General features: G+C 41.5%; 1 protein-coding gene across 1 annotated transcript; it reads left to right on the top strand.

Moving 5' to 3' along the window:
• Positions 1-3,889: 3,889 nt before the first annotated feature.
• LOC133862736 (casein kinase 1-like protein HD16) lies at positions 3,890-22,720 on the top strand. Its single transcript, XM_062298585.1, has 16 exons — positions 3,890-4,682; positions 7,216-7,350; positions 7,462-7,535; positions 7,622-7,691; positions 7,815-7,870; positions 7,981-8,052; positions 8,286-8,380; positions 8,473-8,539; positions 8,673-8,802; positions 8,878-9,096; positions 9,213-9,349; positions 21,317-21,491; positions 21,626-21,716; positions 21,826-21,983; positions 22,072-22,260; positions 22,352-22,720. The coding sequence occupies exons 1-16, from the start codon at positions 4,311-4,313 to the stop codon at positions 22,412-22,414; spliced, it is 2,103 nt and encodes a 700-aa protein (XP_062154569.1). The 5' UTR covers positions 3,890-4,310; the 3' UTR covers positions 22,415-22,720.
• Positions 22,721-23,048: the final 328 nt, after the last annotated feature.

Raw genomic sequence — 23,048 nt, 5'->3', positions numbered from 1 at the left:
TATTTTTTTAAAAAAATAGAATAATGATCTCTAAAAAATATGTCAAAAGGATAAATTTTTTTAACTAATAGTCTAATAAAGGGTCGGTTAATTTCAATTCATAAATAAATAAATAAATAGATGATCAATTTGAATTAGTGTTTGGTGTTCCATATAAATTCTATAATTTTTTTTAAGAAAAATTGATTAGTAGTGAAATTATTATAAAAGAAAAGAAAAGAAAAAATCTACATGAAAAGTGATTGAGATTGAGACACTGTTTCAAATTAACCCTGTGTCTCAGACTCTCAGTTTGATCGAAACAATCTGTGTTTCAAAAACCGGTCACAAGTGAAATTATTGTAAAAGAAAAAGAGGAAAAAATTACAGCGAAATCGTGGCTTAGGGGTAGACTTGGCTAGAAAGTCGTAGAAGGAAGTGAGGGCAAAATCGAGATTTCCACTATTATGCCCGTTGCAGCTGCCTGTTGCAGCTGCCTCAAAAGAAGAAGAAAATCATGTGGCTTCTGCAATAAAACCTGCAAGGCCTTACTGCTCTTGTACATCATGGGACCCACTACCACTACTCCCGTCTGCTATGGGCATTGGCAAACAAGCCCAGTAATTGAGATTGACATTGTTTCAATTATATTTAATGCACGTCATGAATTGGCACAGAAATCTTAGACATCTCACTTTTCCAACAGTATTTCTAGACGCACAGCACACTCAAAATTCTAGATAGGCTAGACTAAAGCCTAAAAGGCTAAAACTAAAAGAAGAAAAAAAGATATAAAGCGTAAAAGTTCAAAAAAGAAAGAAGAAATAATGAATAAAGAACAAGTTTTAGACTTTTAGTTGTTTTCCTTTCAAAACAAGTCTGCACAGTCGGTTAATGATATGAATCACGTTTCACCTAGAGAGAAGGCAGAGCTTATCTCTCTAAAATTTTTCCTGCTAGTTTGCTGCTGGTGCTCCCTCCATGGGATGCTTCCCTCTCCATCGTTTTCTGCTATGCTTTCACCCTCCCCACAACTACCCAACATCCCACCAACCCATACCCAAATAAGATTGAGAGCTTTCTCTCAAACCATGCCGGCTTTGCTCCGGTTCCATAGAGCCGGCTTTGTACCGGATTTATCTTACCTATTTCCAGCTCTTCTTGTTCTGCTCTCAACACAGAGCTCACCGGTTTATCCCGCCTCCTTCCACCGTGTTTTGTGCGTTTTTTGGTTGGGTTTTTGGGTCGACATCTTAGGATTTAGATCTACACTTCCCGGCCAATTTTCGCACTACACGCGCCTCACCAGTGGGTTCGCCGGCGTCCTCCGAGTCCGTCAACGGTCGTCGTGCCCCCCACCGCTGCCCACTCGCCGGAGCGTCTTCTGCACGCGCCAGGGATCTTCCTGGCGCGTGTGGAACATGTCTCCTCCCGCCGCCTCTCCCCACCGCGTCTTGCGGCGTACTTCGGCGGCTCCTGCGTCTCCCACTGGCGAGAGGCCTTCCTCTGGCCGCGCGTGGCTCTCACGCGCCACCAGAGGTGGCTCCCATCCCCCTCCCCTCCGGGCCTCTGTTGTTGGTTTTTTACTTGCTTTTGTATTGTTGTTATGTTTTAGTATTGTAACCTTGTTTTTTTGGGCTTATTTGTTGTATCCCTCTCCCCCAGTTTACCCCTGTGTTTGTGTTTGGGTCCTTGTGACTCAATACACTTGTGATATCACCTTTATTGGTGACCCCGGCTTTGAGGCATCAGTGCCTCGAGCCAAAGGGCCCGCATCTTCGGAAGCATTGCCCCCGCGTACTTTCATTCTTAGTTTTAAATTTGGGTTGCCCAACCCCTCCTATTTTTGTTCTTTTATTTTTTCTTTGTAATAGTTTCTGATGTACTTATAAAAAAAAAAAGTCTGCACAGTCGGTTCAGCAAGAGATTGAGTTTCAAAATTTATAGTTCGACGATGGCAACAGCAAGTGAGAAAGAGCAAATCAGGTTAAGTTAGGTTTTTGACTTATTTTATAATGATGAATATATAGGAGGAAAGAAGTTGAACGAAGAAGGTGTTTCTGACTCCGTGTCTGTTTCTACGTGTTTTTTTTTTTTAATGGAAATATCGGTTCGGGTCGGGTCGGTGCGAAAACGGACTTGACAAAAAAGTATTTTGCCTACCGACCGTACAGACGTCGGTAGGCGAAATTTGTACCGCCTACCGGCCGCCTATTATCGGTGGCGGTGCGAGGTCGGCGCGGTGACGGCCGGTGGGCGGCCAATGGATGGCAGGCAGCCGATCTGCACAGTTCTATAAATACCCTCTAATTTTTTTAATCAAACTAACTTTGATATTTCGTACATATATGTTCGTGGAGCTCAATCCCAAGTCCAAAGATAATGCATGAAAGCCCAAAACACCGGGTCCGGACCAGCAGCCCAAGTGGACCATGCCTATTGCCATGGTGATGTTGATAAAAAGAAGTAATTTGTTTGGGGCCGTCAATCACGTCTTGTATAAAACCTATGAAGATCTAAAGACTTAGGTAGAAGGTTGCTTATCATGATTGGCAATTGACTTCCATATGACTGCTAAAAGCAAAGTTATTACAACCAACACAAATCCTTTGGAATTTTTCTTCATTGAAATGAAAAGTCCACCATCAAGTCAAACTATTAATACTAGTCATTAGTCAACTGATTATATGCCCCTATTGTAATTTATATTTACCTCTCTTTCCCATTTCTTTTACAAAAATGTTTTTTTCATTTGCAATGACAATTCACAACTATAGAAAGGGTAGGATGAAATTAGTTTATTTCACTTTCTTTTTTTTTTTTTTTATTTTATTTATTTTTAACAGAAATGCTCATACTCTTCATTCGTGACAAAAATACACTTGACCCTAAAAAACAAAGATCTAAAGACAAATAGCTTCCCTAACAACAATACTGGAGATACTAATGGGAGTATCCTCCAGCAAACACAAATCATTCATATTACTAGCAGCCTCTTTAGCAATACAATGGGCTGCACAATTAGCTTCACGATAAACAAAATTGAAACTATATATATGTAAACTTTGACGCTCAACATGAATACTCTCCAAAATATGGCCTGATCTTGAAAGGTAAGGAGGATTTGAGTTAATCTCCGCAATAACATAAGCTGCATCTCTTTCAAATATAGCATCTAAAAACCTAGCTTCTCTAGCAAAATGAACGGCTTCCAACGCAGCTAGAGATTCTGCAATCTTAGCATCCACCTGCAAGATTTCACTTATTAAATTAAGAAGAATGCTAAAGTTCCTTCTAGTATTTATTGTGCCCTTTTGTGATTTTTATATGCTGACATGACATTTTGTATTTTTTAATAAAAATAAAATAAAAAAATCAAGCTGTATTTTTTTTTGTTAAAAATAAAATGCCATATCAGTATATCAATATAAAAGAACACTAAAAAAAAAATTCTAACATTTCTCATTAAACTAAATATGCAATTTTTTTCTCATTAAAAAAATCGCTTTCTTTCATTTTCCATGGACAAAGTATCTTACGTCAAACCAAACAGAGGCTTTGATCAACGGTAGAACCCAATTGATCCGGATCCGGTTGCGGTTGCGGTTCAGATTCTTTACTCCATATTCCTTCCAAGTTCCAATACTCGAACGCACATTAACCTTACCACCCGTACGTCGCACTGTCGCAGCACCGCGTGGAATATACCAACCCAAGCGCTTTCCCGTAATTTCACCGGTTTTTGGTTCTAATCTAATTTCTCGAGAAAATTAAAAATTCCCCGGAACGCCAATCTCACCGTCCACTCCCATCCCATGAACAGCCGGCACTCACCCACGCAATAAACCTCAAATTCCCAAATCCTAATATTTTTCCAAATAAACAAAGGTTCATTTTATACAAACAATAATACCCCTCTCTTTCGCTTTCGCTTTCGCTCTCTCTTTCTCTCTCTCTCTCTCTCTCTGTGCGAAAGTACACCGAGTTCTCAATCCAAGTCCTATTGTTTGTCTCTGTCTCTACCCTTCCGATCTGTCCGAAACTCTGATTTATCTGCTGCGAGACTGCGATCTCCCGCTCTCCGAATCTCTGACTGCTCGAGTTTGCGGCTAAAAGGTGCGGACTTTCGCACGTTATTTGTTCGATTCCGCTGCGTCAATCCGATTCTTCTTACAGGGCTTTTGGCGTGGTTTTATTGGGATTCGTCCAGTGGCTTTGATTTTCAAGAGGAATAGAGCGAGACTATGCGTGTGTGTGTTGTGTGAGAGAGAGAGAGAGAGTTTCGAGCTTTTCTCGTTTCCACGCGGAGGATGAGCTACGATGGATGAACGATGCCGGTACTGCGTAGCGGAGCGCGCAGGGGCCGGGCAGCAGCGAAGCAGCAGCCGAAGCCGATCGAAGTGGGTGAGGGTATTGCGACGAGGACGCGGCGAAGGCGTGCGGCCGCAGCAGCAGCAAACAACAATAACAATAACAACAACGATAAAAATAAAGGGCTGAGAGGGGTCGATGAGAACATAGTTGTTGCGGCGGAGGCGGCAGAGGAGGAGGAGGAAGAGAATCGGGGATTGGAGGAAGGTGGTGGGGCGGAGAGGGAGGAAGTAGGTGAGAAGCAGATGGATGATTACGTTAGTCGGGGGAAGAGCAATGACAAGGCTCCCGCCGGCGAAGACGAAGGAAGCACCGCTCCGCTCCCTGAGCAGGTTTGGGCTTCTTTTTTTTTTTTTTTTTTTTTTTCTTTATTTATAATTTTTACATTGTTGATTTTTTTGGGTTTTGTTGAGTGCGATGTTAAATTGATTGCTCGCTAGGTTTCGATTGTCAGCTTCTTGGATTGGATTTTCATTATGTGTGGTTTATTGTATATGGGAAGGTAGGGGTGTGAGATTGTTGGGGTTTGTCACGAGTATCAAGTGAAAAAGAAAGTTAATTTCTTGATCCAATGTGTATAACTGCAACTGGGAATTTTGTAAGCTGTTTCAGGACTTTGATGGTTTTGTTGTTTTGAGTAGTAAGGGTGAGCAGGGAGTTACCTCATTCCAAAGGGATATTTAGTGGTAATCTAAATTTTGGGTTTTGATGGTAGCCTCGGACCGTGTATGGTTTTCACGTTTGTGTTTCCTTTGAATTTCTAAAACGTAGGGTTTCAAATGAAGAATGCTTTCATGTGAATGGTTTTTTACCATGGTGTGATTCGAAAGGAAAGTTTTGATGTCATATGACTTTATCCAATAGTTTATTGTCATACAAGACTACTTAGTTGAGAATATTGTTGTAATTGCATTTGGCTGTCGAAAATATGTTTTTTGAACTATTTCATTCGAAGTAAGAGTGTTTTTATGAATTTGTTATATGACATCAACTTTTGCATCTCGATATCTGCCGAAAATTGTGAGGATTAACTAACAGCATTTATGCCTGTTTCAAGTTCATTTTTGGACTATTTAAGAATATGGAGTGTTTAGGTACTGTAGCAATGGTGCATATATGTTATTTGTTTTGTTTTTCTATCTTGACACTTGTTAGTATGATAAACATGTGTGATAATATTCCCATCTGTTAATCATGTTTGGTTGTGTCTCTTTGGATTGCTTTCCCTAGATGGGTGCCATTTTACTGAATCCGGGAGAAGAGCAACAAATAATGACAATGAATTACTAATAGCATTTAAAGCATTTTGAGGATATTTTCTAGAAAAGTTAAGATATATGCTTAACAGGAACCGGTATCTGTTTTACTTAGTCAGATTTATTGGCGTCATCCAAAAAGTGCAGGAGCAAATTGGAATCTTAGTAAGTGCATATTAGCGATTGGATTCTACTAATTCAAGTATCCTGGTTTTTTTTTTTTTTGATAAGTAAGAAAATTTTATTAAAAAAGCGCAAGGTATCCCTAAGTAGATAGGGTTGTATACACATGAACAACCTAGCTAGCCCATAACACCAAAAACCCACATCAAACCCAAAATACAGTAAAACCCCCAACAAACCCCCAACAAACCCCCAAAATACAGTAGACACCCCCATCCCCCCCCCCAAAAAAAAAAAATAGAAACCCCCAATCGAACACCCAAACTTGCCTCGAAAGCTACCCAACCCAACAAACCCCCCAAGACCCACAAAAAACCCCGATCAACCCTCCCAAAAAAAAAAACCCGAAACTCAAGAGATACCCAAAACCCGAGCAAAAAAAAACCCAAAATATAAAGGAAAAGCCAAAAATACAAGGGAAATAATAAAAAAAAACTACGGACGGCGGCGCGGCACAAAACCAGCCGGAGAAACCATCGGGCTGCACGGAAACTGCCGGAGAATCCACCGGAGAGGCTCGTGCGCGGTGAAGAGCTCCCATATACCGTAGATCTAACTCCCAAGATTCAAAAAACTCCCTCAGCCACACGCGCTGGGACGGTGTGTGGCGGCCACCCACAGCTGCGTCGGCGGCGGGTTGGAGCCGGAACACAACGATGATTCACCTGGTGAGGCGCGTGCACGGGGAGGAGGTCCCAAACTCCGTAGATTCAAAGGAAACAATTGGCCACGCACAACGGCGTGGCGGCCATCCACATAAGCGACGTCGACAGTGAGTTCGGAACAAGCCGCGAGGCCTCAGGCGGGGTGCAAGCCTGCTGGAGAAGACCCAACCATCGAAGAAGAAGAAGAGAAACCCAAAACAAAAAGACCAAAAAGAAGAAGAAAAACACTAGAGGACCTAGCCTGGAACCGGAAGAGGAGGAGAGGAGGGAGGTTCTCCTCTCCTCACAAGACGAAACAAAGAGAAAACCTAGGGTTTTTTTTGTTGAGAGGGAGACGAGAGAGAAGAGAGAGGAGAGAGTTCAGCTTCCTGGTGTTATTGAACATAATTAACTATAAATGATTCTTTAATGCAATTTGGATAAAGATGTGACTTCTAGGAGTGAGGACTGTGATTTTATGAGTTGGAGATTAAACATAACAGCCTTAGAACGATGTAACATCAGTGTTCTACTATTGTCTGTTCCCATTGTGTGAGGGGGCAGTGTGGTTCCATTTTGAAGATAGAATAGAAAAGTGTGGATACTGAATAGTTCCCTAAAATTGATAAAACTTATGTACTAGATTTGGGTTTTGTATCTGATTTGTGGCCATAGGAATTGCAGTAGCTGTCCTGTAAAATATATACATATGAGTGTGTGTGTGTGTGTTTGTATGTATTTGTTCATTGTGATGACTTGATTCCTTGGCTTTATTGCTGCAGGTTCAGGTTGGTGGTTCCCCGATGTACAGAATAGAAAGAAAGTTGGGCAAGGGTGGCTTTGGACAAGTATATGTTGGTCGGCGTGTTTCTCATTTAAATACAAATGAGAGAACTACTGGCCCTGGAGCTGTGGAGGTATGCCATTTGATTTTTGTTGTCACTGTTGGATGTTTTGAATTCATTCAGTCTTTTGTTATTTTGTGTTTTTTGTTTTTTGGCATAAATTATGTTGCATTTGTGAAATAGGTGGCGTTAAAATTTGAACATCGAAGTAGCAAAGGATGTAACTATGGACCACCGTATGAGTGGCAAGTGTACAAGTGAGTGGTTATTTCTATCAATGTCTTACGTTTTTTGATTTTGATAATATTTGTGAATCTATTACTTACTCTTTGTACTTGTATAGCACTCTTGGTGGTAGTCATGGAGTACCACGTTTACATTATAAGGGCCGTCAGGGTGACTATTATGTCATGGTATGCTATCATTTGCTTTATCTTGCTGATTCTGACTTTTGAAAGCTTTAGTGCGATACTTTTTCCGTCTGCCATTGCCTGGTCTTAGAATGGCTTTTTGACAGAAAACTGTATTGTGTGCAGGTCATGGATATACTGGGTCCAAGCTTGTGGGATGTTTGGAATAATAACTCTCATACGTGAGTTTAATGAAATTGACTCTTTAAGTTCATACTCTTTTTTTTTTTTTTTTTTTTCTAAAATACATTATCATTTCAATTGTGTTATTAAAGAAATTCATTAATTTCAGAATGTCCACTGAAATGGTTGCATGTATTGCCATCGAAGCAATATCCATTTTGGAGAAGATGCACTCACGAGGGTAAGATTTTTTTTTCCTGCTTCCACCAGGCTTAAGTTTTTGTTGAAGTTTTGATTCATTGTCAAACCCGACTCGTCCCACCCCAACTCTGTACATGCGGGGTCCTTTTTTGTCCTTTTTTGTTCTGTATGTGCTAAGTTGGAGGTTATTGATCCAGAAACAGTTTGGTCTGTTGTCCATTATGGTGTTTCCACTGTTGTGGAGGGATGATGCATGCATTTTTATTTCGACAGATTTGTGCACGGGGATGTAAAGCCAGAAAATTTTCTGCTTGGTCCTCCAGGGACTCCCGACGAGAAAAAACTGTTCCTAGTTGATCTTGGATTAGGTAATTTCTCAATGATGCTATTATGATGTTGAGTACTCATTGTACAGTAGTCTACCCATACTTATTGTTTTATTTCCTGCTTTGGCTGACAGCTACTAGATGGAGGGATACTACAACTGGCATGCATGTTGAATATGACCAGAGACCAGATGTTTTCAGGTACAACAACAGTGATTGTATCTGCATAGCAATATGCAAAATCTTTATGTAGCTTGCTTTACCTTGGACCTTTAGTTTTTTTTTCCCCATATATAATTGTTGCTTCGTGACTCATTATCTTCTGGGTTTACAGGGGAACAGTGCGTTATGCTAGTGTGCATGCTCATTTAGGTAGAACTGGTAGCAGGAGAGATGATCTAGAATCTCTTGCATATACACTCGTTTTCCTTCTTCGAGGTCGTTTGCCTTGGCAAGGGTACCAGGTTTGTCCTTTTTGACCTGTAATAAAAGTTTTTGTTTGATTAGCATATAATTTTTTAACATGATGGCGTTTGCAGGGGGAGAATAAAGGGTTCTTTGTTTGCAAGAAGAAAATGGCAACATCTCCAGATATCTTGTGTATCTGCTGTCCACTACCTTTCAGAGACTTTGTTGAACATGTGGTGAACTTGAGGTTTGATGAAGAACCCAATTATGCAAGATATATTTCGCTGTTTGATGGAATTATCTGTCCAAATATAGATATCAGGCCAATCAACACAGAGGGCGCACAGAAGGTAATGATGGTCTCCCTTTTTGTTTGTTAGTGGTTCACTCTTGAGCTGGTGTTTATTAATCCAATGTTTGAAGGTGATAATGACTGTTTGTAAGTTGTACTTTACATCTTGTGAAGCTTATTGGTCATAAGAGAGCCCGGTTGGCAATGGAGGAGGAAGAAGATGATGGACAGCCGAAGAAGAAGGTTCGATTGGGCATGCCAGCTACACAGTGGATTAGTGTTTACAATGCTCGTCGACCTATGAAGCAAAGGTGTATACCTTTGCCCTGCTCACGTATAATGCATTATGCGTTATCTTGTTGTCATTATTTTATTTGTTTTTTGTGATTAGCATCTACGATGGTTGTCAACCTATGAAGCAACAATATGCCCTAGTCATGCATAATGCGTCATTCATTATTATCTTCACATTTTAATTTTGTGAAACAATTAGAGGTCTGTTTGGTAAAGCTTTTGAAAGGTATTTTGGGTTTGGGGTTTTGAAAAGAGTTTTTGAGGGGAATGAAGAAAGGCAAATTTGCTGCTTGGCATCCTTTTACTCTGTAGTCAGAGTACCTACTTAGGAAAATAACAAGGTGATGGATATATCCTGTAGTCTTGGTACACTTATCAAATGGGAATCATGATTAGTTCCTGGTTAGGAGTCGAGTGTACATGGGATTGACTAAATTGGTAGCGTCTGAGTTTGGAGATAATCCCATATTTTCAGCTGGCGGTGTTTATCCGAGAATGGGCAGAGGTAGTTTGGGTGAAAATCTTTAACTTTGCTCCGTCAGTGATAAGCTGCAGTGCATATATCAGGACATGGCTAGCTGTTTAGTCTGGCTGGATTTGGGCTTGGGCTCAAATGTTCGAAAACTTAGTTTTGCCAGTGTTGAGCCGAAGCCTGCAACTAAAGCAGGCCAATCCAAACCTTCAGTGGCCCATGTGGCTCGTAACCTGAAGGGGAAGGCCTTGATGGGCTCATGGTCTGAGTTTCCTCTAAAGGCCAAACCAAAATTATTAAAGTGGAGTAACAAAACTGGTGTTAGGCCTTAGACTTCTGGGCGATTTGTTTCGGGATGGGGCACGATGGGTGTGAGTTTGGGTCAACTTGAAGGACTGGCAGCAAAGTTCAACGTGGCCGTTGGTCCTCATTCTTTGCAAGAGGAGGGGAGGCTCAATTTGGGCCCGGGCACGACAGATAATAGTTTTGGTCATCTTGAAGAACGAACAGCGAAGTGTCCTGTCGTTGCGGCCGATGGTCCTCAACCATCGTCAGGGAGCTCTTTTGCCGGCATTTCTATTTTTGGGTCTGTGCCTATTCAATCTGGGGTGGTTTTGTAGATGTCATTCCTTGTGGAGGGGACATAGTGAGCCTTGCAAAGTTCGCCAGAGGTGAAGCCGAGCCATTGCTATGCTACCAGAACACTTTAGACTTTGCTGGTGATTTTGGGTCTAAGGTGCGGCACTTGGTAACTCCTCTGCAACCCTTTCCTCAATCTACAAAGACTTCGTTGGCTGTTTGCAGGTTCGTTCCAAACGGTCTTGAGGTTGTTTCTGGTGTTACCGTGGGTACTGAGGCTACCAACTCTAGGTCTGCTGGTGGTTGCTGGCTAAGATCTATTGGGGGAGCAGATCTTGCAATTTTTTAAGGGGAGTTTATATCCTTCACTGTCATTTGAGCCGTCGGTTTTTGGTTCTTCGGGTTTTGTGTGGGAGGTTTATGTTAATTGGTATTAAAGGGGAAGGATATGCGCTTTTTGCATTGGCAAGGATGGAGCTGGGTTGTGGTGGGGTGGGGGACACGACACTGTGCGGGGACATGTTACTTGTCAATAGGAAGGCTTGGTTTGCACTCCCCTAAGCTCCTATTCCTCAGCTGTGTTGGGGAAAATTGGTTGCTCAGGGTTTGAGTACTTAGATTGGGTTTTGCAAAGAGTGAAGGAAATCCATCGTGTTGGGGCTTCTTGTGTGGGTTTTGAGAAGGAGTTTATGGCTCTCTTGACAGTTATTGAAGCAAGCTGCAGTCATAAGGTTTCGTCCTCCTCTTCTAAACACGGTAACAAAGGTAGTAGGGAGTTAAAAAGATTGTAGTGCTCCATTATTTATGATCCCAAAGGAGAGAGTTCAAGCCGTGGAAAATGAAAAGAAAGGGGGTTTTCAGTTCTTAATGAAGCCTAAGTAGTTACCCTGGAACGTAAGAGGGTTGAATGAGGGGAATAAATGTTTAAGGGTGAGGAACCTTCTTAGAGAGTGGAAGTTTAACATTGTTTGATTTTATGAAACGAAGCTTGAGGTTATGTCATGTAGTGTTGTGTGAAGTTTGTGGGGTTGCAATCATGTTGACTGGTGTTGTTTGGACTCTAGAGCAGCTTTCATGTGGCATTTTGATTATGCGGGATAGAAGGGTAGTGAAAAAGATTGACAAGTGTGTTGGGGAGTTTACTTTGGTTGTTACTTCATCGGCCTCATCCTGAAGATTCCAAGGGTTGTTGATCCCATTGACTTTCGCCCCATTAGTCTAGTGAGTGGTATTTACAAAATTATTGGTAAGATTCTAGCAAACAGGCTGAAGACAGTGCTGGGAAAGATTATCTCCAAGTTGTGGAATGCTTTCATCCGAGTAATTCTACAGTATCCTGGGTTGTAGGGAAGGCTCTCTTTTTCCTTGGGAGTGTATTTGGCAGATTAAGGCTTCCTTAAGTGCGACTTTTTTTGCTTTGTCGGCGGCCCTAGAAAAGATTTTTATCATGGACAATCTTAGGAAGCGGCATGTCATAGTGATTGATAGGTGCTGCATCTACAAAAGAAATGAGGAGTCTGTGGATTATCTTCTTCTCTATTGTGAGGCGTTGTGTGCCTTGTGGAATGCTTTCTTCGGTTGCTTTGGGCTTTCTTGGGTTATGCCTATATGAGTTATTGACTTGTGTGCATGTTGGCGGACTATTGGTAGTACTCATAGTGGTGTTGTGGAAAAATGGTGCCTTGTATTTTATGGTGTATTTTAGGGAAATGAATTATAGGAGTTTTGGAGATCGCAAGAGGAGCTTAAGTATTTTTTCTTCAGTACTCTTTATATGTGGACAATTGCTTATATTTCTCCTTTGGCCCTAAGTTTTCGTGATTTTCTTGTTCTTTTTCCTTCTTCTAGCTAGAAGTTTTCTCTTGTATACTTCCTATATACTTGGGGGTGCCTTATACTTTTAATGATATCTAGACTACTTATCAAAAAAAAAAAAAAAAAGAAGAAAGAAAAGTGTTTTTAAAAACATGAAAATTGAGAAATGTTTTGGTGGGGGTCACATTTGAAAATGTTGTTTGTGGGGTCTACAGAAGAAAGAAAAGTGTTTTTAAAAACATGAAAATTGAGAAATGTTTTGGTGGGGGTCACATTTGAAAATGTTGTTTGTGGGGTCTACAGAAGAAGATTCGTTTGGTAAAATGAAGTGTTTTTGAGAAGCAAAAAATTGAGAAGCGTTTTCACAACATAAGAAAAACAAAAAATTTAGGGTTGCACCCAAAAAATACATGACTCCTCTCACCCCTCTCCCTCGTCTCCCTCTCAACAAAACCCTTGGTTCTCTTTTCTGAGAATGTTTGGTGGGGAGGGAGGTGAGGCTCTCCTCCCTCCCTCATCCACATTCGGTTCCCTTCTAGTCTAGGTCCTCTAGTGTTCTTTCTTCTTTTTGGTCTTTTAGTTTTGGGTTTTTCTTCATCTTGGGAGTAGATCTACGGTGGTTGGGTCATCTCCGCACACGCGCCCAACCTGAGTCCTCGCCGGCTTGTTCCTGTCTTAATCGTTGACGTTGCTTTAGTGGGTGGCCGCCGCGCTGGTGTTGCGTGGCTGTTTGGTTTTTTGGCATCTTGGTTGTAGATCTACGGTGTTTGGGTCCTCCTCTCCGTGCACATGTGATAATAGCTTAAATTTGTATATTTTTCTGGATTAAAATAAGCATTATCATACTTTATTATGATTTAATTCTTACATTTTATATTTCATTGTAAAATATTGTTCAATTATTAGGTTTGAGCTTAAATATATATTAATGCAATGATTTATTAGGATTACAAAAATAAAAAGAAAAGCAAAATAAGACAAATCAAAGGAAATAAAAACAAAAGAGGAAGACATGGGGCCCATGACTTAGCACTATTACATGAAATATGTAAAGAATAACAATTGAAGTAGGAGCGAGTTTAGTACAAAAGCATTTTTGCCGTGGGACCCATGATTTGGAGGGTGAAATGAAGTTCAAGTTCTTGATTGAGATGAGGCTCACGCTAGTCTACTGCGGGAAAGGTGCAAAGAAAGACCAATTGAAGAGACTTGTATGGAATTGACTCTTGATGCTTGGTGTTTGGGGGATCACGTCTCTCCTCAAGTCTCTTGCTCTCTTGAATCTCCTGCCTTGGTTGTGCACATGCCTCACCGGGGGTCTCTTCATCGTGTTCCGGCTCTTCTCCGTTGTCGGCGCAACTGCGGGTGGCTACCACGCTTCGTTCCGACGTGCGTGACTTGGGGAGTGTTTGAAGCTTTGGGGTTAGATCTACGGTGTCTGGGTCCTTTTCACCGCGCACGTGCCTCTCCAATGGCTTCTCCGGCTGTTTTCGTGCCTTTTCGTTGGCTTCTCCAGCTGAGCTTGCGCCGCTTCGACACACATGGCGCCACGTGCCATCGCTTTTTTTTTTTTTTTTGGTACCTCTGGCATGTTCCCTTTATTTCTGGCATTTCCTTTGTATTTTGGGTTTGGTCTTTTTCGGCTTCCGTCGGCTTGGGTTTTGGGTGTTTCTCATGGGTTTTGGGTTTATTTGGTGTTTTTTTTGGGAGGGTTTTTGGGGTTTCTGGTGGGTTTCGGGGGGTTTGTTGGGTTGGGGTGTTTTCGGGCCTGGTTTGGGTGTTCGACGGGGGCTTCAACTGTTTCTTTGGTTTTGGGTTTCTCGTTGGTTTTGCTTGGGACAGGTTGGTGTTGAGGCATTTGTTTCTCGTATACTCTGTGTGTATTAGGGGCGCCTTACACTATTATTTATAAAATTTGCACTAAAAAAAAAGTCAAAACAAAAAAATTATTGGAGACTGGAGGTGGGAGTGAAAGGGCAGCCTTCACCTCGAGGAAGCTAGCCTCATGTGTGGGTTTTTTATTTATATTTTTATAAAGGGGCGGCTGCGTTGGGAGAAAGGGTTTGCTTTTTTCTTTCAGTGATGTTGGAGAGTGGGGCTCCCATCTACCCGTTCGAGTCCAAATCGGTCTTGAGATATCGCCGGAGATCGAAGGCAAAATCTATTCAGATGGATTGTTCTTTGTTTGATGAGGGGGTGACAGCTCTCAGTGCTCCGACGATGCTGTTTTTGGTTGCTTCTTCTTAGGCCTTGGGCGGGACCGTCGTCCAGTCCTCTCCGAAGCCAGGTGGGGGAGTGGGTAAGTCTCCTCCGTCTAGCTTTCTTCGGCGTGGATTCCTCCTCCCGAGTGTTCCCTCCCCCTTGAGTGGTTGCGCTTCTTCGATCGCTGATAAAGATGTGAAATTCAGATCAGATGGCTTGATACAATCTTAGAAGTGGCCGGTAGGTTTTGGCCCGTCTGGGGAGATTGTTGTGTGGGATCAGGGGGATGAGGGTTGGGTTGGGGAGGAAGGAGACTCTCCTTACCCCTTGGGTGTCTATCCTCCCGACATGCCCTTGGATTGGGTGTCAAATGGTGTTGAGGATGAAGATACATTTCCATCGGGTTAATAAGGGTAAGCGTCTTAAGATTAAAGGGAGGAGAGAGATGTTGAATCTAAAGAGCTCTATCAACTACGGCGATGCAAGCGTGCCCTTTAGGAGTAGGAAAGGAAAGGCTCAGGTTCTGTAGCATTGAGTGCTCCTTGTGGGTTTTGGGTTTTAGGGTAGGTCCTTGTGGGTTTGGTTGGGCTTTTCTTTTGTTGCTTTGAGTGCTTTTTGTGAGTTTTGGTTCGGGTTTGAAGGCTTTTGGTTTTGAGGGTTTCTTTCTTTTTTTGGGCTGTTTCTTTTTCACTTTCTAGCTAAGTGCTTTATTTTGTATACTTCCGGTGTACTTAGGAGCGCCTTACGCTTTTAATAAGACCAGTTTATTGCTTATATAAAAAAATAAATTAAAAAAAAAAAAAAGTAGGCATGTCTCCACACTCGGAAAAGAGCATGTGTTTTCAAAACATTTTTTTTTATAAGTAAGAGCATTTTATAGAAAGCGTAAGGCGCCTTTAAAGTACACTAGAAGTATACACAAAGATACCAAACAAAAGAAAGAAAAAAGAACGAGGATACAAGAACCATAGAAACATAGCAACAGTTGCATCGTCCCCCTCCTTATGAGCCTGGGGGAAGACTTCCTCACCCTCCCACGGGTAATCTCTCCCTCCTCAGCCCAAACAAGATCTTCCTCCTCACCCGAATCAATCCCACAATTCCAATCAATATGACTCGAAGATGCCATAGCTTCGTGATGAATGACCTTCGATGTATACGCCATAGAAAATGAGGCACTACCTACTATCGACACCGAAATAGAAGGCTGAAGAGTTGGTGAGAGGCACCCAATGGAAACATCTGATCTCACCGAGACAGACAAGGATTGAAAAAAAAGCATCAACCACCGTCAACTCCGAAGCAAACCCATCGCAAAGACCATCCTTACTTGAAGAGATGAACCCAGCAAATGATGGAGAACAGAGGCTAAAAGCATTCAAAACCTTAAGCTTGCGCAGGTGCAAAAACAGAGGCTCAGACAGAAGCAGTGAGATGGTAGCCACCGACGTTGCCTGTGTAGCAAGCAAGGAAGTCTTAAATCGAAACCCATCCTACCGAACCAAAGCAAGGGGTTGAGTAGGCAACACCGGAGATACGTGCACAAACAACGCCGGAGCAAAAGGGTCCACCTAGAAGACGCCGGAGAAGGATCCAATCCAGAGAACAACTGGACAAGGCTAGAGGGGGGACCTGGAACTGCCGTCGAGGACGACGCCTCCGGGAGGAGAGAGGATTGATCAAATCCAAGACATGGGCCCAAACCTGAACTCAAGACCCTCCCCACATCCACTCCAGAAACCTAAGGACCCGACCCCACAGCATCCCTCTTGGCATTGGGCTTAAGCACATTTGCCCCAACCCAAAATCGGGACCCTCTGAGAGCAGCCTTATACCTCTTAATCACCCGACCCACCACAGAACCCACCCTACATTTAAGCCCAATAGAGGACTTAGAGCCTAAACTCTTTGAAAACCCACAAGCCCAAACTAACGCATTGCAGAAGTGTTCAAGAAGCTCTAGAATCTGACTCAACGCACCAGACACGCCATCCCCCTGCAATGAAGCGCCAACCTCACCACCTGCAACCCTAGACACGCAAGTCGTTCTACTGCCGATATCTCAAGAACTGAATCGATCAACAATACAAAGGTCCTTACCCAGTAGACCAAACGCTTGCTTCTCCAAAGCAGAGCAATCCACTGCTTGTCGAAACACCTTCGTCTCCCAACCCAGTAGCTAAATCTTCCCCAACTCGCACCAATTCGCCACCGGCCTTGTGTCTACAACCTTTGCCGCACCCTGTGAACTTGAAGTCTGACCCAGAGGCCGGCAACCCATGACAGAGACGGTTGCTGTCGAGCGCACCACCTTCGCGAACGACGGAAGACCTGTTTCCTTATCCAGCTTAAATCCCGCCGAAGGACCACCATAAGACAGAGACCCATCCGTAACTACAAGAAAGGCCAGAGCTTTGCTCAGCTCCCCAGAAACACAGCTCCAACCTTGCCCATCGTGACCTTCAGGAAACAAAATCAGCCCTGTCAGACCTCCCACGGCGTAAACCGCTACCTCCAAGAAGCGACCAGACCTATGCTCACCTTATCGAGTGATTGTTGCCTTAGACCCCTTCCTAAAAGATTTGACGAAATCCTTGATTCCGGGATTTCCCAAAACCTCTTCCACCATCAATAGCAACCAAGCAGTGCATCTCAACCCCAAAACAACAAACCCTGAGAACAATTTCCTCTTTTCCTCCACCCGAAGCACTGTTGACCCTTTTACCACCGAAAAACGGAAGGCTCTCTACAAAGAACCGGCTCTCCATCTCCAACCGTGGACGGCAACCCTTACGGGGAAAGCATCCTTACCTACAGAGCGCTATTAGAGAACCCACCGCCCAAGAACCTTTGCGGAAACGAGTGGAACGACATCCGAGCAGGGAGGGAGGGAGGGAGGGAGGGAGGGAGGGAAAAACATATGTTTTAACTTTTTTTAAATCTTTAAATCTAAAGGGAGGGAGGGAGGGAAAAACATATGTTTTAACTTTTTTAAAATCTTTAATTCTAAAAGTTCTCTTCAAAAATATGAAAATACATTTAAGCATTTTCCAGAAGTTAAGAGGTAGCAAAGCTTTTATGGACAAATATAAGAAATTGTTTAAAATGGCATGGTCATGTGCGTGTGGGACTATTCAAGCCACCATCTAGAGGTGATTTAGGGATTTGACAAGGATGATGGAGACCATGAAGAATGTGGTTTGAGCAATATGTGAGAAGGGAAATTTTTTTATTTATTTTTTATTTTTATTTTTTTATTGAAATGTATTTTGTGGTTTATTTTGAAAAGTGTGTTAGTGATAAGAGTTACATTTGAAAACCTGTTTGGATAACTATTGTCTGAGAAATGTTTTCCAATGTTTGAAAATTGAGAAGAGTTTTTTGAAACTTTGATAAACAAACCCTAGGATTGGTGTGTGTGTGAGAGAGAGAGAGAGAGAGAGAGAGAGAGAGAATTAAAAATCTTGAAAAAAGAACTTTGATCAACCTTTAAAATTTGAGAAAAACATATGTTTTAACTTTTTTTAAATCTTTAAATCTAAAAGTTCTCTTCAAAAATATGAAAATACATTTAAGCATTTTCCAGAAGTTAAGAGGTAGCAAATCTTTTATGGACAAATATAAGAAATTGTTTAAAATGGCATGGTCATGTGCGTGTGTGGGACTATTCAAGCCACCATCTAGAGGTGATTTAGGGATTTGACGAGGATGATGGAGACCATGAAGAATGTGGTTTGAGCAATATGTGAGAAGAGTTGTTGTTTTTTTTTTTTTAATTTTTTTTTTTTTATTGAAATGTATTTTGTGGTTTATTTTGAAAAGTGTGTTAGTGATAAGAGTTACATCTGAAAACCTGTTTGGATAACTATTGTCTGAGAAATGTTTTCCAATGTTTGAAAATTGAGAAGAGTTTTATGAAACTTTGATAAACAAACCCTAGGATCGGTGAGGATATGAAAGTTTGAGGGGAGGTTGGCGTTCTAAGGAGGTTTGGGGGGCCCTATGGTGTGGGAGCATGGAAATGTATGAGGGGCTGGGAGGGTTTCTCTAAATTTGTGAGGTATGAGGTAGGAGATGGATCTAAGGTGCGGTTTTGGTGTGGGGAGCAGCTATTGAAATTATCATTGTCGGAATTATTCATTATTGCTCATCGTAAAGATGCGTGGGTACTATAAAGATAGGGTCCTGGGTACTTCGACTGAAACAAGGCCAACTGCAACTCGATTGGAGTAAAGGGCTGCAAGGTGACCCCCAAAACCCCAGCTAGTTTGGGTTGGCACTTTTCATTCTTCAATTCAGCAAGAAAACCACTGCTGCAATCAAACTCTTTTATTAGTAAAGAGCAAGAAACCTATTTTTATAAGTGCCGCACAAGCGCTAAGTTATAATAATTCATTTCTTTATTAGTATTAGTTTAGACAATTAATGCTTTTGCGCTGTTGCTTGCATTAATTAGTCTAAAGCAGCCTTTACTAATTTATACTATTAATGCTTTACTAATACTAATAAAAGCTTTCTAAAGCTCAATCCCTTACTTGTTCGTAAGCGCAACAACAACAACTAAATTCTAGTTTTTCAATTGGGTGAGCACACTATCTAAAGATCTGACCCAATAAGTCGCAGGCATACCAATGATGAAGCGAACAAGCAAAGCAAACAATGGATTGACGATGGAAAGACCCTACTTAATCAGCCAATCTCGTTACATCTGACCTATTCGACCTCAGACTAATGTTGGGAATGGATCTAAGAAGAGAAAAAGGTACGTGCCGACCAAAGACCGGATGTCCCTATTCCTGATTCGAGATGCAAAAGCAAAAGCGGATTCGCTATGCATTCATGCGCGAACCTAGTTTCATAAAAACTAAGAGATTCGCGTTACCAGACCAGTCCCTTGCAGCTAAAGCTCAGATATAGTCTGTCAGTTACTCCTTTCTAAACAATACTACTCATAACGAAGGGATCTAACTCTAAACCAACGTACCAATACAGCAATATCAACGACAATTCTTCAAATGCCAAGAATCGGGAAGAAAGGGTGGTCTACGATCAAAAAGAAAAGAATGGGAAGCAATGAACCAACCAAGAACAAGCAAGTTATTTGATCAATAGCAGCATCGAGATGCTAATACCCTCGTTTCCCAGAAAGAGAACCAGAGCCAACGCACTGCACCTAACAAGCCATCGCCGACAACAAGGACTACGGCTTTGTGCATTGGCACACTTCCGCACCTACGCACTAAAGGCTTACCCTCAGATATTAGCCTTCGGCTTACTATCTGTTTAAAAAAAACAACTCTTTACTACTATAATGAAAGAAGGGCACCCGAACCTACTCCCTCACCACCAGAACTGCCAGCAGACCTTTTCTTCCTACCAGGCACACTCACTCAAGCGCACCTACGACTACTCGCCTTCCTGGCTTACTGTATTGACCAAAGACCGACATAGCGCACTGCCCAACCAAAGGCAGGGGAAGAAAGAACAAGCGCAGATACATCTATTACAGAAGATGAGCTTACCCTGAACTCCCTGACTATCGCATTGCCCACCCACGGCTATGCTACTACAACCAGACACTACTGCCTTGAAGAAGCACTCTTTACAGTGAACCTGCCATTAGTGTCATCTCCTCCCATTTCACTCTGTCCCTACTTACCCTATTGGGCCTGAAATCATGAATTTGGATCCTCTTCATTTCAAATGAAATGGAGAGGATCCATTTAGTTATAAAGTATGGGTATAGTTGTCTTTTCACATTTTCTGAAAATGTGAAAAGACAACTATACCCCTGATTTATAACTAAATGGAGAGGATCCTATTCCTGAAATCATTGGGGGTAGCTCTTTGTAACTCCAACTATACTGGGGATCGAGCAGTCAGCCATCTCCAATCAGAACCCTCAACGATAGCCTCAACCTTTGCTTCTTTCCCTAATCCCGAGATACGTATAATCCTTTCTCCAAATTTGCAAATGAGGGAGCCAACAGGATGCCAATTATCGTACCATAAAGAAATGGACGAACCATCACCAACCTGGTATCTAATCTTCTCTCGGGCAATTTGTCTCAGTTTGAGGATTTTTCTCCAAGCCCAGGAGTAGTCACCCGGTATTTTCATCTCCCAAAAATTCTGGTTTTGTTCAAGTGCGTGTGCACTCAATATGACCAAACTGAATGGTCTCCATCAGTACAGATGTGCCACAAGTGTTTGATCATGGCAGCTCGATTCCAATGCTCCATACTCTTGATGCCTAGCCCTTTGTCATCTTTGGGAAGACAAACCTGCTCCCATGCAACCTTGGCCCCACCTAAGCTAAGGTCACTGCCCTTCCTTTGGAAAGCTCTAAGCGTCTACTCAACTTGTTTGATTACTGCCTTAGGAAGAACAAATAAGTAAGAAACATTTTAATGCAATGTTTATGAATTTAACACTGTTGAGTAAGACTAGTGCATTATTGGGAGGTGGAAGTGGTCCTTGTTTTATTTGAGTTGTCTTCTCAAAGAGTAAGGCAAGGAGGTGAGGATAAAATTTTCTTGATTCCTTCATAAAGGAAATTATTTAAAGTGAAGTCTTACTATCATAAAGGAAATTATTTGAAGTGAAGTCTTACTATCAGGTGTTATTTACTCTGGTAAGTTGGCCTTTTCCTTGTAAGAATATTTGGAAAGTTAAAGGCTCTCTCAAGAATGGTGTTCTTTGTGTAGACATCGGCTTTAGGAAAAATCTTAACTTTGGGTAAGTTACGATGAGAAATGTTTGTTATTTTTTTTTTATATACTTTAGGGGTTCTTTTATATACTTCCTATGCACTGGGATTGCATCCCTCTGCTCTTTTATGAATTTACTTTACTTATCAAAAAAAAAAAAAAAAGGATTGGTGAGGATTAAAGTTTGTTTTGTCTTGCCATCACAGATATCACTATAATGTGGCAGATACAAGGCTTTCCCAGCACATTGATAAAGGAAACAAGGACGGCTTATATATCAGCAGTGTAGCTTCATGTCAGAACCTGTGGGCCATAATTATGGATGCAGGCACTCGTTTTACTTCACAAGTTTATGAACTCGCACCATCTTTTCTTCACAAGGTAACATGATCGTATCCTTGATAAGTTTGAAGCAGTCAACTTAATCGAATGAATTGTTTTGTACTTTTGGCATTGCCACCGCATTGTCTATCTTACTAAAGTACCTGATGTGTATCCCTGGTCTGTGCTTGTAGGAATGGATAATGGAGCAATGGGAAAAGAACTATTATATCAGTGCTATAGCTGGAGCTATGAATGAGAGCTCCTTGGTAGTAATGTCTAAAGGTTAGTCTTTATATGATAGGTTTTCTGGGTAAAATTTTATTCAGTTGTTTTAACTGGCCAAGTTCTTAATCTGGTTTTGTTTTGACTGACATGTAATCAATTGAACCAGGTACACAATATTTGCAGCAGTCTTACAAAGTTAGTGATTCGTTTCCTTATAAGTGGATAAACAAAAAATGGAAGGAGGGCTTCTATGTTACATCAATGGCCACCTCAGGGAGCAAATGGGGAGTTGTTATGTCTCGTGGTTCCGGATTTTCTGACCAGGTCATGATGGATTCAATAATAATTTTTGTTAATGTTGTGTGGTTCAAAAGCATTGATAACTAACACATAAATGATTATGAAATTTCAGGTCGTTGAACTAGATTTCCTTTACCCTAGTGAAGGTATTCGTCGGCGGTGGGAATGCGGATATCGAATCACAGCAACTGCTGCGACTTGTGAGCAAGCTGCCTTTGTTCTTAGTGTTCCAAAAAGGAAGCCTGAAGATGAAACGCAGGAGACACTTCGAACATCTGCCTTCCCTAGTTCACATGTAAAGGTGACTTTTATTCATAGTAGCTCCTGAGTTAATCTTTGGTAATGATCTTTTAAGATCTTTCTGGAGTCTTACTGTATGATGGGTCTTGCAGGAGAAGTGGGCGGAGAAGAATCTTTATATTGCATCTATTTGTTATGGACGAACAGTTTCGTGATCTCTGCTAATGTGGACACTTGCGCGGATATTTTGCCTTGCTCTCTCTCACATTGCCTGCTATCCAATTGGGGGATACCCTGGTATTCAGAAGTGGCTTTTGTCCAGGCTTAGAGAAATTTTGATGACTAAAAAGTAAAAAGGCCTTAGTTAAATGTAACTAAAAAGGTATAGGAACTGGGTAAAAACTCTCTTTTATCTTCTTTTGTTTCTCAATTGCTGTGGGAATTCGGTTATGTTGATGTCAATGATAAATTAAATCCCATCTTAATGAAAAGAAGAATCTTTTTTTCTTTTGTTCCCTCTATCTCTCTATCCAGGATACCAGCATAAAACGATGTGGTTTTGATGTTATTTTTTTATATTGAATATATGATATAAATAGAGGAGGTTGGCAAAAGGGTGTGCAATTTTTAGATGAAAGAAGAAAGGGTGTGCAGTTTTAAACTTTTTTAGTTTTGGCAGAAGTGGTTAAAACGGGTTGCTTAATTTGAATTTTGAATATGATGACGTGGCATGTTTCAGGCCGTTTGATGTAATAAAAGGCTTGGATTGTTCAAAATGCAAAAAACAACAATTTCTTTAAATTTCGGGGATAAAACACTTGATATTTTCACTCTAATCCATAACTGTTA

The sequence above is a fragment of the Alnus glutinosa genome, chromosome 3 (genome assembly GCF_958979055.1).
Source record: "Alnus glutinosa chromosome 3, dhAlnGlut1.1, whole genome shotgun sequence".
Taxonomy (NCBI): Eukaryota; Viridiplantae; Streptophyta; class Magnoliopsida; order Fagales; family Betulaceae; genus Alnus; species Alnus glutinosa.
Note: the sequence above shows the minus strand (reverse complement) of the source record. Positions and strands in the feature narration are given on the sequence as shown.

Bases quoted from the DNA above. Each gene is read 5' to 3' on its own strand.
- LOC133862736 (XM_062298585.1), top strand. From the start codon at position 4,311: ATGCCGGTACTGCGTAGCGGAGCGCGCAGGGGCCGGGCAGCAGCGAAG. The intron at 9,097-9,212 runs GTAATGATGGTC...CATCTTGTGAAG, and splicing joins ACACAGAGGGCGCACAGAAG to CTTATTGGTCATAAGAGAGC. The intron at 21,984-22,071 runs GTCATGATGGAT...ATGAAATTTCAG, and splicing joins GTTCCGGATTTTCTGACCAG to GTCGTTGAACTAGATTTCCT.